The sequence below is a fragment of the Anopheles nili genome, chromosome 3 (assembly GCF_943737925.1).
Source record: "Anopheles nili chromosome 3, idAnoNiliSN_F5_01, whole genome shotgun sequence".
In the NCBI taxonomy this organism is placed as follows: Eukaryota; Metazoa; Arthropoda; class Insecta; order Diptera; family Culicidae; genus Anopheles; species Anopheles nili.
Window position 1 is genome coordinate 71,103,921 of NC_071292.1, and position 14,347 is coordinate 71,118,267.

The window sequence follows — 14,347 nt, forward strand, 5'->3', positions numbered from 1 at the left end:
GGAGACATTAATTGGCCAGGTGCAGATCGCCCTCCGTCCGCAGAGCAAGAGCAGCAGTAGTAGCAGCAGCAGCAGTAGCAGCAGCAGCAGCAGCGACAGCATCCCGTAGGCCAAACGGGAACACCTGAGGACTCTGCGATCGAAATTCGAACCCATTGTTGTTGTTCTTGGTGGTGGTGGTCTGGTGCTGTGTGAAATTTGCGCGTGGTGATCACCCGAACTGTCCATCGATCAAGCGAGAAAGCGAGCGAACGCGCGTGAGATCGAAGAGGCGAGAAAATGCGGCAGCTTTTGCTGATCTGTGCGCTGGCCTGTGCCGTCGGCGGTGTGCTAAGTGCTTCGTTGACGCGCGTTGGCCGCGAGGATGAGCCAGCGGTAGTTCCGGCCGTTGAACAGGTGGAACCCGTGGCGGTGGAGCTGAAACGCGCCGAAGTCCCGGTAGCGGTTGAGGAGTCCGTGGCCGTAGCGGAACAGGCAGTTGAACCTGTCGCAGGTCAGCTGACGGTGGCTGAGCCTGTTGGCGTGGAGGTGGCTGAGGTCGTAGCTGATGCCACTGTACCTGAGGCTGAGGTTATGAAGGTCGTCGAACAGGTGGTTGAAACCGTCGAACAGCAACCGAAACAGGCCGAACAGAAGGTAGTTGAGCCGGTAGAGTCACTCCGCACTGTGGAACTCGTGCCGGATGTACCGGAACCAGCAGTTGTGGCCGTGTTTGAGAGCGCCGAACCCGTGCAGGAAGCCGTCCAGGTGGTCGAGCCTGTCGAGTCACTGCGTAGTGTAGCTCCGGTGGCTGAGGTAGCTGAGCCTGTAGCTGTCGTCGTGGCTGCCCAGGAGACCGAGAAGCAACCGGAACAGGAACAAGTCGTCGCTGTCGTGCCCGCTGTCAAGACCGTCGCTGAGGTGATCCTTGAGAAGGCTGAAGAGAAGGTTGCTGAGCCGGTGGCGCCTGTCCAGGCCGTGAAGGAGACTGAGGTTGCGCCAGTTGAGTCACTCAAGTCCGTAGAACCAGCCGTTGAGGTGGCCGAACCCGTCGCCGTCGTTGTGTCGCAGGAACAGCCAGCTGCCGTCCAGGTTGAGCAGGAAGCCGTCGTGCCTCAGGTCAAGTCGGTGTTGCCAGTGGAAGTTGAGGCTGTTAAGGTTGTCGCTACTCCCGAGGTTGCCGTTGAGGAGAAGGTCGCCGTTGTTGAGAAGGAAGTCGCCCCGGTTGAGTCGCTGCGTTCGGTTGCTGTTGTGCCAGAGGTAGGTGCTGAACAGGTCGTTGTTGAGCCGGTAGTTCCTGAGGTGCCTGTTGAGGAGAAGGTTGTTGCTCCGGTTGAGTCCCTACGTTCGGTGGCCCCTGTTGTGCCGGTGGAGCAGCCCGCTGTCGCCGTTGTTGCCGTGTCTGAACCCGAGAAGGTCGTCGAAGCCGTCGAAGAGAAGGTAGTTGCTCCGGTTGAGTCCCTCCGTCAAGCTTCTCCTGTGGAAGCCGTCAACGAACCTGGCGTCGTAGTCGTCCCGGCTGAGGACAAACCTGTCGTTGCTCCCGTCGCCGTTGAACAGGAAGCCGTCGTCCCGGCTGTCAAGAGCGTCCTGGTACCGGAAGTGGTCGAGAACGTCGAGAAGCAGGAAGTTCCGGTCGCCGTCGAGGAACCAGAGGCTGGTGTCGTCAAGTCCGTCCCGATCGCTGAAGATCTCGTCCCGGTAAAGGATGTCGAAGCCGAACCACATCAGGCTCTGCGTGGCAATGAAGTGCGCCAGGAAACGGGCAGCTCCACCACGCGTCCCAATCTGCTGCAGCAGATCATCCAACCCGTGAACAACTTCATCCAGAACACGCCTCTCGGTCAGGTCCTGAACCGTCCTTCGGCCAACCCACCAGCAGAGGGCGCTGAAGCGCCTGCTGTGGCTCAGGATGAGTCAGCCGCTGCCCCAACCACGACCGCCCCTAATCTGGTCCAGCAGCTCGCTCAAGGTGTGCAGAACTTCTTCAACCCGAATGCGGCCAATGCCAACGCCGAATCGGAGTCAACTACGCGCCCTAACATCATCCAGCAGGTGCAGAATGCCGTCGGATCCGTGTTCAACCGGCCGGCTACCAACTCCGAGCAGCAACAGCCTCAGCCCCAGCCTAACCCAATCCAGAACATCGTGCAGGGTGTGCAGAACTTCTTCCGACCAAGCACGGCCGCTCCTGCGAGCCAATCGGATGTAGTAGCACCAGCTGAGGCGCCGCAAGAAACACCCCAGGAGACGCCAGCCGCCTAGGTGGCTTTCTTTCGGGGGGTTGAGTTCCTTTCTTTTGCTGAAGGAGCCGACCGCGAAATGTCCGCCTTCCCGCAGCTACCCGTAGCTCCCTTTTGCTTCTTCATCATCAGCAGGAAACGGAAACGGAAATGCATCGAAGTCCCACGCTCCAGCTCCATCGCCATTTTGTAGGCTCGGTCGCAGAAGGCGCCCGAAGGGAACGGATTCCTTCGGCCCGTTGACCCGGCATTTGTCCAAACTTATTTATTTAACGCAACACAAATGCGGGAAAAGCCGAGCCGAGAGTGGGAAACTTTGCCTTTATTTTTTGTGCCTTTATTTTAAAATCGCTTTTCGCCATCTAATTTATTGCAATGTGATTCTCGGCGCGAGAAAGCACACAAGCACGAAGGGACCGAAGGGCTAGCTAGCGGGCAGATGCGGGAAGGTGTGACCTGTAGGAGTAGCACTAGTAGGCCGTGAAGGCCCGTCCCCTAGAGGACGAGCGAGAGAAAACGGACAGGGAGAGACAGAGAGAGAGAGAGAGAGAGAAAGATCGAGATCATTGTTCTGGGCATGCAACATTGCATAACAAGGGCGCGATCGCGCGCATGCAATGCAGTGTTGTGTGCCAGCTAAGGTACATAGATTTACACACACATACGAAGGGGAAAATGCGAAAAAAAATCAATAAAATGTCTACAAAATCCAGAAACTGAATGGCTTTTCGTTTTGTTTTTTCATCTTCCATGCTGGAACGTGCTTCCTTCGTAGGTTGATCGTCCGGATTTCGCGGTTCCAGAACACTGGCCACGAATCTAATTTATCCCCGGCACGATCTTAGAAATTGTGGCCCCAAAGCGGAACGGTGGATAATTGCACTCATGGCGGTTGCAGAGTTGCCGTTGACTGCCGCTGGCGGATGGAATTTTCACGTCGCCATTTCCATCTACGGCCGCACAAACTGCCCATTACGATGGCGATTCCACGGCAAACAGCACGATCGCCAAGTGGTTGGGGTCCAATAAATTGATTCCCTCCTTTCCAGAGGTTCTTCATGGTATTCACGAGCTCTCGGATATGGAGTCCGGGTTGAAATTCCAGCATCGTGTCGTTCCTGCGATCGCTGGTTGGCACCTGGCCGATAGCACAATGGACGCAGGGTTGCAGCTCTTTGAGGAATCGCGTCTCGGTTCAGCGGCTTGGTGCTTCTGCTTGCGCATGACCGGCGGCAATGGTGCAAGCGATCGCACCCCGAGTCAAGGTCAAGTTCAAGCGCAACGAAAGTGCCCTTCGCGGAGGCCCGATGGGACCGTTCAAGGGTGGCTTGAGCGAAAAGTTTACTTATGCTTTTAAATTACGGGGAAAAATGCTGTAATAATCATGATTGATTTTGTTTAAATAAGGGATCTTATTGGCTAGATAAAGTATCTAGATAGATAATATTCATAAACCATTACTAAGCCTCCGTATACTCAAAACGATTCACAATATAAGAGCATTTGAAAGACCTTTTTTGATTGAGATAAATGATGTTTCCTATTTTGGCACAGATTTTGTATAATGCATTACACGGAGCTTATAATGTATAGCAATATCAGGATGATTTTATTGGAAGAAAAGCTAGTCCTATTGGAACATTAGACTTGTGTGAGATCATAATCAATGCCCTTGATCATCGTACCTTCAATGATCGTAAGGACTCTACAATTATTGGCAATTTTCTCTCTGCATCCTGCGAGCCGCCATTTTTCCAGCTGCCTGTGTCATGTAATGTGTCGAATCTGATGCCTTTGAAAAACACTTTCATGTTCCAAAACGGAAACCAGCCCACGGATGAGATTACCCCGGGGTTTGGTTGCCCTCTCGAAGGACTGACATACAAACTTACAAGCCACCCGGCACGGTTCATATTTATTGGCGCACATTTTACGCCCAGAATGACAGATATTGCCATTGCGGCGTGTATCCCATTTCGCCATCCCAGTGCTCCCTAAGGTCCCTAAGATCCAACGATCGGGTCCAAAGATCGCCGCAAAGTAAAACCCAAGGGGAAGAAACATCGACATCGGCATAAATAATCATCCGTATCCTTTTTTTTTGTTTCGTTTCGAACCCCTCGTTTGGCTTGTCCGCCGTTCTTTCTCCTCGCGCGTTCTGCGCTTTCCAATCCGCAAATTGCCATCGTCCGTCTATCGTCCGCCCGGCCAGGCCGGATGCCGATTCCGTGCGGCCCGGACAGGTTTGGTTTCAGCCGCGCCATCGCTCGGGCATCGGGTTGTAAATTATATCTTCAATATCTCCGCCATCCTGCCGGCTCGGCAATGACCTCACGACCTGCCAGCGTTAGGAGCGCCCTTCCCGATGGTGGGTAATCGTTTTGCGAAAAATTGAAAGAAAAAGAACACAAACCCACTCCAGCCAGGAGTGCGCCTTAGATGGTCGAGACCGTGTTTAGACAGCGGTCCGGTTGCGATGCATGCACCTCTGGTCGTCTCCCTTTTGGGCCGAGACCGCACGAGCGATCACATAATAGTGTAATTGGCCCCGAGAACCGGCACCGGGGCTGGGCCGCTCAGCAGGGTTGGGGTGGGATTTTTGCAAAGATTTATAGGAGCAAGTTAATGAACCTGCGAACGAGCGTTGTTGGCGGGCCCGCGGGGGCTCGTCAGTGGTTTTTCCTCTTCGAAGTGCCTTCTTTGGCCGGTGGATCGTTAACTTCGAACCCGGCGAGTCCTCGAGCGGGCAGATTATGAAGAAGAGGGTTTCTCTCGGGACCGATGATTAGCAGCGTGCTCTAGACGCTAGAACATTCTGCTCGGTTCATGTCGCGCCAACCCGCAGGAAGGTGTTGCTGAGACACGTGTCACAAAACGCACACAACCGAAGAAGGTGTGGCGCAGGAAAAACCCAGCACAAACCATTGCGCCTTTCTTCCCTCGGGAAGGACAAGCCGAGAACGCAGGGAGCGAGATTTATGTGGGCAGTTATGCTGTTGGTGCAGAACGCAGCGGTTGCCTAGCAACTCGGGCAAATGGGCGCCGCTTACTGCGAATGTGGCGAGATCTAGAAACGAGATTTTTTATTACGCTTGTCAATCAAGCTGCACGTCGTTCTGCGAGAGTTCGCGCACGCCCGCAGGCGCGGATTTTAATTGCTGACGGACTGGCGGCCCCAGCATCCGAGATTGGAAGAAGTGATAATTAATTTAAACCCATATCTGCATAGTCCGCCAATGCAATGATCGTTGGCGTTTCCTTCTTCCCGCGAGGGGTTTTTTTGCCACGAAAGTTGCGCGAAGGTTAACGCTCTTTAACCCTGTTTGGAAAGTTTGTGTCCGGACGCCGGATCGCCTCATCCGGGCGCAACGTTGATCGCATTTCGAATTTCCGAGCGCGCACCCGACCCGTCTCCGGATGATGCCATTTCGGGGGTTTCTTCACGCATGAATTAAACATGTTCGCCTGCTCGAGCCGTATCCCGAATTTCGGTAGGGCCCGGGTTTTGCTTTCGATTTCATTTCTACTTTCGATCCACGCCGTCCGTCATTTACGGCGCGGGTCAGGATCGTCGCTTGATCGAATCCGGTTAGGCTATTTTTAAGTTCTTTCACCTTGCTCGGAGTGATTTGGGTGTGAGAAAAAAAAACATCCCACCGAGAAACAGCGAAAGGGCAAATGCAAATCGGGCTAAGAGTGCTTTAGCTTACAGGGAGATGCTCGTGCGGTGCATTTTGCGCTTTACAATGCTAGCACAGGCTACGATTTAGCTGTGCACCGTCTTGCTTCCTGCTCAAAGGTTCATTTTCTGCCTTTTCGGCACCGAAAACCGGTTCTACAGCGCAACGTATCATATCAATCGAAAAGATTCGATGTACGAGACCGGATACGCAATTGGTGAAAACGATTGGCGAAACGATAAAACGGCTCGAGCACAAATACGGCGGCTCCAAATCATACAAATCAACGAAAGAAGAAAAAAGATTCACAAAACGAAATCAAGCGGCGCCTATTTGAACTGCCTGGGGGTTGTTTCACCTTGTTGCTTTACCCTGAAACCATTCGATAACGTACGGTAAATGAGAAAGAAAGTTATTTGCATATCTTATTCGTGAAACCCGCGTCGCAAACCTTCACCACACGATAAGTGATGCCAATATCTTGATAGGTTCGAGCGACTCAAAGAGAAAGAAAGAGACATGGTCCATGGGTGATTCGGATGCGTCGAGAAAGGCGAACGGTTTTAACACGTCTGTACAAACATACGAAAGTGTGTAAACTTTACGACGTACATTTGATTCATTCGATCACCTTACATCGTTCATCCACAACGCCTAGCGTAAGAAATATGTTACCTTTTTACAGACCTACGTCCTAACTAGCCAGCTTAAATGTAAGGAACTCGTCAACCCGTTAGTGGAATCGTTTACATAGCGCTTGTACTGGTGTGTCCCTAATTCTAGAGGTTACTCAAAACCCGGCCCATTCCGCCCACTTATAGCAAGTCTTTTACGCAGTTTAACACGTAATTGAAGATGCTCTCCGAGGGTATCTCGCCGTTCAGCACGTAGATGTCCTTGCGACCCTTAAACTCCCGGTAGTGCTTTTCGTACATCGGCCACACGCACATCTCGAAGTATCCGACCACATCGGGTGGATCGTACACCCGCTGCAAACGCCGGGCGTAGCACCGTTCGTACGGCAGGTGGATGTGGAACTTGATGTTGCACAGGTCCCTCGTAAAGTTGTGATTGAATATGAGAAAACCCTCGAGCAGCAGGACGTTGATTTTGATGTTCATATTTTGGTACGATTCGTTCTTTGATTTCTTGATGAGGTTCGTTGTTCGGCCAGTGCCATTTTCGTCGTATTTGGTGAGAAAGTTGCTGAGGAAGTGATCGGAGAAGAGATTGTACGCATCCATCGGTTCCACCTGCTCGCCCATCTGGCTCTCGTCCTCGCTCTGCCCGAGCTGCTGGCAGTTGTACAGGATAAACTTGTGGCCCAACACCTTCATGATGTCCTGGCACATCCGATCCATGTCGAGCGAGCTCATAATCTCCCAGTTGATGTGGTTAAGCTTTTTGATCACCTCGTGCTTGGGGTTATCCACCGGCAGAAAGTAGTCGTCCTGGCATAATGCCACCACCTTGTTCAGCGTGAGGTTATCCTTGAAGAACACCTTGTTCTGGTGCGCGGTGAAGTACGCCTCAAGCGACTTGGCGAGTGTCGTCTTGCCACCGTTCGTGACGCCCGATATGCCGATCACGAGCCACGTTTCCATGATGCAGCGGCGCTGGAAGGAAATGCAGGCACACGTTTGAATGAAACGCCGGTCCCGTTGATGGGTAGTTTAGTACTGAGCGAGACGAGGTGCATCATCGTCGCAGGGGAATCGTTAGAAACAGCGCGATAAGACCGATCTGTCGGCATATGACGCGTGATCAACACAAAACACGAGAATATGATTACAGTTCATAATCATTTTCCCTCGCGCGGCAGTAGCAGCAACAACAACAAAACCGCAACTCACCAACATATGCACGAGTACGACGCTCGCTCGAGTCAAGTGAAACCCTTATCTTCTTCGGTGGAGCTTAAATCTATTGCTTGTTATGACATCACTGTACCGCGATGGTTGCTTTATTTACAGTGCATCAAGATTTAAGCCCCCAGATAAATGATCGTTTGCACGCTTTACGACCGTTTATCTATGCAATGACCGATGCCTAGTGATATGACGGAGCTCACTCACCTGAATTACGGTTGCCGGATGAACCGAGCGCAAAGATGCTCTCGCAAATTGTACGCGGAAAATGCCGACAATCCACCGAGCAGTACCACGCCGAACAGAGCAGGAACGAGAAATGCAAGTCTCATCGGTGGAAACAGCGAATAAATCCAACGTTCTGTACAGAGAAAAACGGGAGATCAATTGAAGCAGATCACAGCACTTGCGGTGTGCGTCACGCAAAGGTCAATTCTTGCATGGCAATAGAACCAATTAGATCGCTATCGTTTTGCGCAAGGGCAGCCAAGACGGGAGAGGATACGGTTCGCTTTGCTTCACGCTACGAGTTGCCCTGCTTCAAACGCAAGCGATCCCTCAAGATTATTGACGGAGTTTTGTGTGCTTTTTTCCCCTCCTCGTTCGCCCGTTAGCGACCAATTAGAGGTGTTTCGGCACGACGACAACCACGCGCTTCTAATGCCCATCAATTGAGATGCTGTGCGTCTCACACACGAACGCGTTCGCGGTCATTGCGACTTGGGTTTTTTGCTCGTTTGTTTGCACAAGACATTTTCCATACCGTCTCTAGCATCGATCACCATGAACGGGAGGACAGCCACCCAGAACACGTAGTAGAAAAACACGCTGAATGTTGCCCCTAAAATCAGCTTTCCTAGCTTTGCATTCGATGCCATTCACTGCAAGTGTACGAAAATAAATCGTTACCGATAGCTACCGACAGCGTGCATTTCAACGTCACGAGAACTCACTTGATCTTATCGCTGTGCTACGCAAGAACGCACTCTCTTTTATTTCGTCTTCTTTTTGCCGCTGGGAGTTAGGAATTCGTTGACTGTGGTTCCGCTACAGCGGTCCAGAGTCGTCAGTGATGAAACAATCACAATAATGTTGCTAAAATAAAACAATAAGAAACAATATCATTCCGTTGCGGATGTTTTCATCGACCTTAGTTGTTAGTTGAAAAGTAGCATACACGTTGAATTTTTTTTCTTGACTGGCTATTATGTTACAAACTTATCAAACAGGCCTGAAATGTATTTTTACATTTTTTAATTTAAATTTTTACGGAGTTCTTTGCTTGCGTTAGCGTCCAAAACAATCACCTGCACAGGCATTCGCACATATTCCTTGACATTACAAATGTCACGCGCGTTTGATCAGCCGGCACCATGTGCGAAAGAGAAAAATAATGTTTTGTTTCTTCTTCCTTGTGAAGTCAGGGGTACTGTACTTTGTAATTTTAATTTTAAAAATATGTTAACATGTTTTTACTGAACTACTATAATTCAATTCTTACTGAAGATACACATAAATAATATGTAGTTTATCATGCATTCTATGATACCGAAAAAACGACTCCGGCAACAACAAACATTAAAAAACATCTGCAACGTTACTCTAGTAGTCTCTGTAGCTACTGTAATGTCAGCGCAAAGATCACTAACTGGTTTTTATTTATTTAATTTTATGAGCTCAATTTCAAATTTTTTAATTTTTTAAAATCACTGGGGGAATTTTTTCACGCTCTTCACTTTTGACAGTTCTGATTAAGCATGGTAGTGTGTACTAGGATATTTCAGATTCACTACGCTAGAAGGTTTTTTGTACTAAAAAATGGAGATCATATCGCAATTTGTGTGAATCATGGTTTGTGTTGAAAATATATGTAATATTACTTTATTACTTTGAATGAATCTAAAAACGATACATGTGGTAATGCGTGATCCCACACAACCAGCAGTGCAGCCTTACCAATCCGTTTGTTTACATTTTAAGTGACAGTTAGTGAAGTAGTAGAAACCACGTGTTTGGTGAGTGCAGTGTGAAAGGATGTTAAAAAATAGTGAATCAAGGCTCTTTATCCATAAAGAATGCATAAAACCAAGAGTCAATAATCTAAGCTGCTATCATTAAGTGATTTGTGAATGATTTACGCAATTGGCATATATTTTTTGCTGGTATCAGAAGATCGAGGATCGCTTCACGACGGGACATTAATCAGAAAACGCAGCTGAAGTGTGTTTATTGCTACGCAGAATTATGTATTATGTGATAATTTGATAGTGATAGCTGAATGATAGTGAGTTATGTATTATCTATGCAATTGGCAATTATTTGTTAGATGGTTGCGGTGAGCTGCAGTGCAATACTTCTCCTCCGCCTCTCTGCACGGGTATGTCAATGTATTTCTTTTACATCAACATAATATTATATGTTTTATTGGGTGTATCGCTGAAATGTCCTAAAACGATTGTTGCATTTCCACTCCCTCTTCCGATGCGCATTCATGCAAATAACAGATAGCAAAAGAAAGTCCACTTCACCATATTTGGTTCGTAGTTTGGAAGCGATCGCCAGCGAACCACAAGAAATCATGCGTTGGTCCGTTATTCTTTCCAATCCTTTTCTGTCCACTCTCCAAAACACCAGACAAGAAGGTTTAATTGTAACGATCATCACCAAGTTTGTCTTTATTTGTTCGTATATCTTCTCTCGGGTTGGGTAAACTAAAATAAACTTACAAACTACGACACGTGTTGATTGGTCGGGTTGGTTCTCTAGAGAGCGATTGTTAAAACAAAAGACAGAAACGTAACGATAAGAGGGGAAATAGAAAAAAAAAAGAAAGTTAAACAAACAGTACTACGGCTGCAGAGTAACAACACAACAACGGCGGCCCCGACGGCGGGCCAATAAATAGGTAAATCACTAATCGCCCCCTCGAAACACCCAGGTTCCGGGATGTGGGACATGTACTATCGCCTAAATGGTAGGTGTTTCCGGATGATAATTTGGCTGCATCCATTTCCGTCACGATTTCCGGGTGGGCTGGGCTGGCCGTGGAAAGCCGGAAATGAAGCGGATCACCGCAACCGGAACGGCACCGCGAGAGGTCAACCGTCCGGGTTATGCTTTCCGGGTGGCACACTCACCATACGATCGAATCTCGAGCTCTGCAAAGACGAAAGGCAAACGGAGGTTTAGATCACTTTCGATCGCACCGTCCAACATTTCGCTTACCATCGTTTCCGCAGGTCCGGGCACAACGTAGTTTTCCCCGGTTCGAGTACGTCACACCATCGGTTCCGCAAACCGGCTCATAAGCCTGAGCTACCGTGTTGCGGATGCAACGCCTCTCGCAACCATGTTGAATCTGCTTCGGTGTCCTCGTGGGTAGTCCTGTGCCGGCGGTGGCTGTACTATTATTGGCTCCTTGGTCGATGCGGTCCTGTGCCGAAGCCGCTGGTGGCGACGATTCTGTGCTGCTAGGTCCAACCGTCGTTCCTTGAGCCGGATGTTTCACTTGACGTAACACCGTCCCGGACGCGGCCAAATGACTGTCAGGCTGATGATCCGATTCGTTCGTATGCTCGACAACGGGTTTCACCGGAGCATCCTGTGTGCGACGTCCAAACTTCCAGTAGCTTTGAGCGGGTCCACCCACGTGATGATGTCCAGGAGGATGATGATGATGCACCGGATGGTGTAGTTGCAGGTGCAGAGTCTGAGGACTAGGTCCCGTGATGGCTGGTGCGTGCTGAGGCTGATGTAGAGCTTGTGGTTGTGGCAAAGGCAGATATTGCGGTGCAGCGTACGCTTGTGGTTCCGGGAGATGCTGGTACTGCTGCTGTGGAGGTTGATGCTGAGGCAACTCCACCGTCTCATTGCCGTGTGATCCGTGGTACTCACTCACTACGTTCTTCTGGTGGTTGCCGCTCTTGGACGGGAACTCGAAGTACTTCTGGATGAAGACATGCGGTTGCTGATGGTGTTGTTTCTGGTACTTCTGCTTGATATGCGAGCTGTACGTCTTGTGGATGGGCTTCTCAGCGTTAGTTCCAGCTTCAGACTGGTGTTCACCCGCCTGCACATTGCTGTAGGACGTGGCCGTTTGCTGGCTGTGGCTGTGGGTTTGGGGTGCTTGTGAAACCACCGTCTCCTCCTTCGGGAAGTAATAGCTCAGGTGCGTTTGGACGGTTCCACTTGGTTGCTGGGGAGAAGCACCTGTTGGTGTCTGTTGCTGTTGGGATTGGGCGTAGGACACCTTCTCCGGCTCGGCTACGATCGTTTTCGGGTGGTAGAAACTTGTCGACACGGACACCGGTGGCTTCTTGGGCATCACCTCCTGCCACTTATCGCTTGTGTGGTGATACAGCGGCGATGACTGCGGCTTACCAGATTGACTGCCTACATAGCTTGTGGCACCTCCACCTGACGACGACGCCGACGACGATGGGTAGTGGTAGTGTCCATGGTGACTCTCAGACAGTGGTTTCGACAGCGGGATTGCGTTCACCTTGTAGTGACCGACCTCTTCCTGTACCTTGAAGTTGAAGCTGGGAGGTAGTTGGTCTGGCTTTACGAACGACGGCTTATCCTGGAGCAGTGGTGAAAACGAGGGTTGTGGTTGACCGAGCTTCAGCAGTTGATCCTCCGAGTGGACGGCTGGCACGTAGTTCGGTGGTGGTGGAGAAGGTAGAGCCTGCGCTGGGACAACCTCTGCTGGTTTATGCGAGACGGACAACAGCTGGCTGGGTTTCAACGGTGCCAGTTGGTGGTGGTACTCTTCCTTCGTTTTCTGAGGTGCCAGCAGGTGATGGATGTCGGACGGTTTGAACTGAGGCGATGGCACGAAGTGGTTTGGTCCGTGCTTGGTTGTGAATCCTTTCAGCATGCCCTCCAGGCTCAGGATGGGCAGCATGTGCTCGAGCGTGAACATCTCGCCGTCACTCGTATGCAACTCTACGGGAATGCGAAAAAGGATTGCAAAAAGAGAAGGCCATGAAGGCGTATTCGTGAGCGGTGAAAAGAGACTACAGGACAACGGAACCACCTACCAGGATAGGTGCCGTACGTAGCAACACCGCCAGACGCGATCTTCACCGTCGGTTCCTTGAAGTAGATCTTACGCCGCTTCTCCACCGGTCGGATGATGAGCAACGGAATCTCGCCGTTTGACCGCTTTGGCTTCCGGATCAGTGTCTTCTTGTACTCGGTCATGCTTGGGCTGGCCATGCTATCCGCAGGGTGCTTTGAGGTCATCGGGCCCAATGACGGCGAACCCGCCATCGTCGGTTTCTTCAGCTTATCCTCGGCCAGGACGAGCGGTGCTGAAGTGGTTGTAAAGATACGATTTAATGCGTTCAAATTTGCGTTTGGAAACTCGCCTCAAATGCATCATGCTTTGAATGATAATTGAGCTTTCTTTTTGTTCAATTTGCTTTTCCGGTTAGATGATTGATCGAGCGAAAATAATAATATCGATCAACATTATCGATAAGACGTTTTTATTTTGGGAAATTGCTTACAAGCGAGAGGAAAGCGTACTTTAATGTGGCGTTTGTAAAATGTGCAGAGTATTTTTTTTATTAGCTACAACTGACTGCTTGAAGTGAGAACTATGGTAAGACGGACCAAAAATGTAAAAATGATAATGAAGATGGATGAGATTACTTTTAAATTTAATTTTTTATTCGATTGAGTGCATCCTAATAGGACTTGCTAAATGTACTTTACATCAAATAATGTTATGTGTTCTGCAAAAAACCTCCATCTATTTTGACTTTTGGCTTCATTAGCAACTAATTGTGTTTATCATATTTGTATCCATAAAGAGTGAATAATTATATTCCCAACACTTTGCACAAGAGCCCAAAAGCTGTATTTAACTTTGTGTTTCCCTAATGGCCAGTCACATTTTCATTGATTGCATGAAAGCGAATTATCCAACGATCTAGCATGAGCAAACCTGTATCGAACACGCTTCACCCAATCGTGTAAAAGACATTTTCACCAATAAACGATCGAACGTTTGGCTGATTGGAAAAGTGAAATTTATCTCACGCACGCATTGCGTTAATCGCGTTCGATAGCGCTATTTTTTGGCGAGGTAGAATTAATTCGATATGCCTTTTCGCCTCACCGCGAACACACCTGTTCCGACGGGCTGAGAAATTGAGCAGGGGAAAAAATCTCGCGAGTGGAGCAACAAAAAAACTAAACGAAGTAATTTAAAATAATGAGCACCGGCGTCTGCAACGTGCAACGGTTCCCCTGGTCTGACCCGCGAGACACATTTTAAATTACTTTCCACCTAACGTTCCACCTACCTGCCACGAGTAGCAACAGCCAAAAGGACCTCATGACGCTGGACTTTTTTTTTATTCACGTGCACCCTCGACGATGGTCGGAAAATCGCTGTTTTTTAAGGGAAAGTTCGCCCTTCGTTCTACTTGCGGTTGCTTCCCGCGTTCGGTTCGGTTGTTCACACGTGAAAATTAATTTCCACTCCAACGGAATATTCGCAGGTGGCTCCGGTTTTTGCACTATTTGAATTTCGTTTCTTTGTTACTTATTTTTTCTCGAATTTTCC

The 14,347-nt window shown here is 49.5% G+C and overlaps 3 protein-coding genes across 3 annotated transcripts; 1 reads left to right on the plus strand and 2 right to left on the minus strand.

The window, feature by feature from the left end:
* The first annotated feature begins 279 nt into the window (after positions 1–279).
* On the plus strand, positions 280–2,244 carry LOC128726485 (probable serine/threonine-protein kinase kinX). Its single transcript, XM_053820298.1, has one exon. The coding sequence runs from the start codon at positions 280–282 to the stop codon at positions 2,242–2,244; it is 1,965 nt and encodes a 654-aa protein (XP_053676273.1).
* Positions 2,245–6,483: 4,239 nt separating this feature from the next.
* Positions 6,484–8,047, minus strand: LOC128723405 (nicotinamide riboside kinase 1). The gene is made up of 2 exons (XM_053817142.1): positions 7,978–8,047; positions 6,484–7,518 (listed from the first exon to the last, which is right to left on the minus strand). Exon 2 carries the CDS (start codon positions 7,504–7,506, stop codon positions 6,718–6,720), a length of 789 nt encoding a protein of 262 aa, XP_053673117.1. The 5' UTR covers positions 7,507–7,518; positions 7,978–8,047; the 3' UTR covers positions 6,484–6,717.
* Positions 8,048–10,881: 2,834 nt separating this feature from the next.
* On the minus strand, positions 10,882–14,118 carry LOC128724979 (uncharacterized). The gene is made up of 5 exons (XM_053818699.1): positions 14,085–14,118; positions 12,813–13,085; positions 11,633–12,717; positions 10,996–11,602; positions 10,882–10,928 (listed from the first exon to the last, which is right to left on the minus strand). The coding sequence occupies exons 1-5, from the start codon at positions 14,116–14,118 to the stop codon at positions 10,882–10,884; spliced, it is 2,046 nt and encodes a 681-aa protein (XP_053674674.1).
* Between the last annotated feature and the right edge of the window lie 229 nt (positions 14,119–14,347).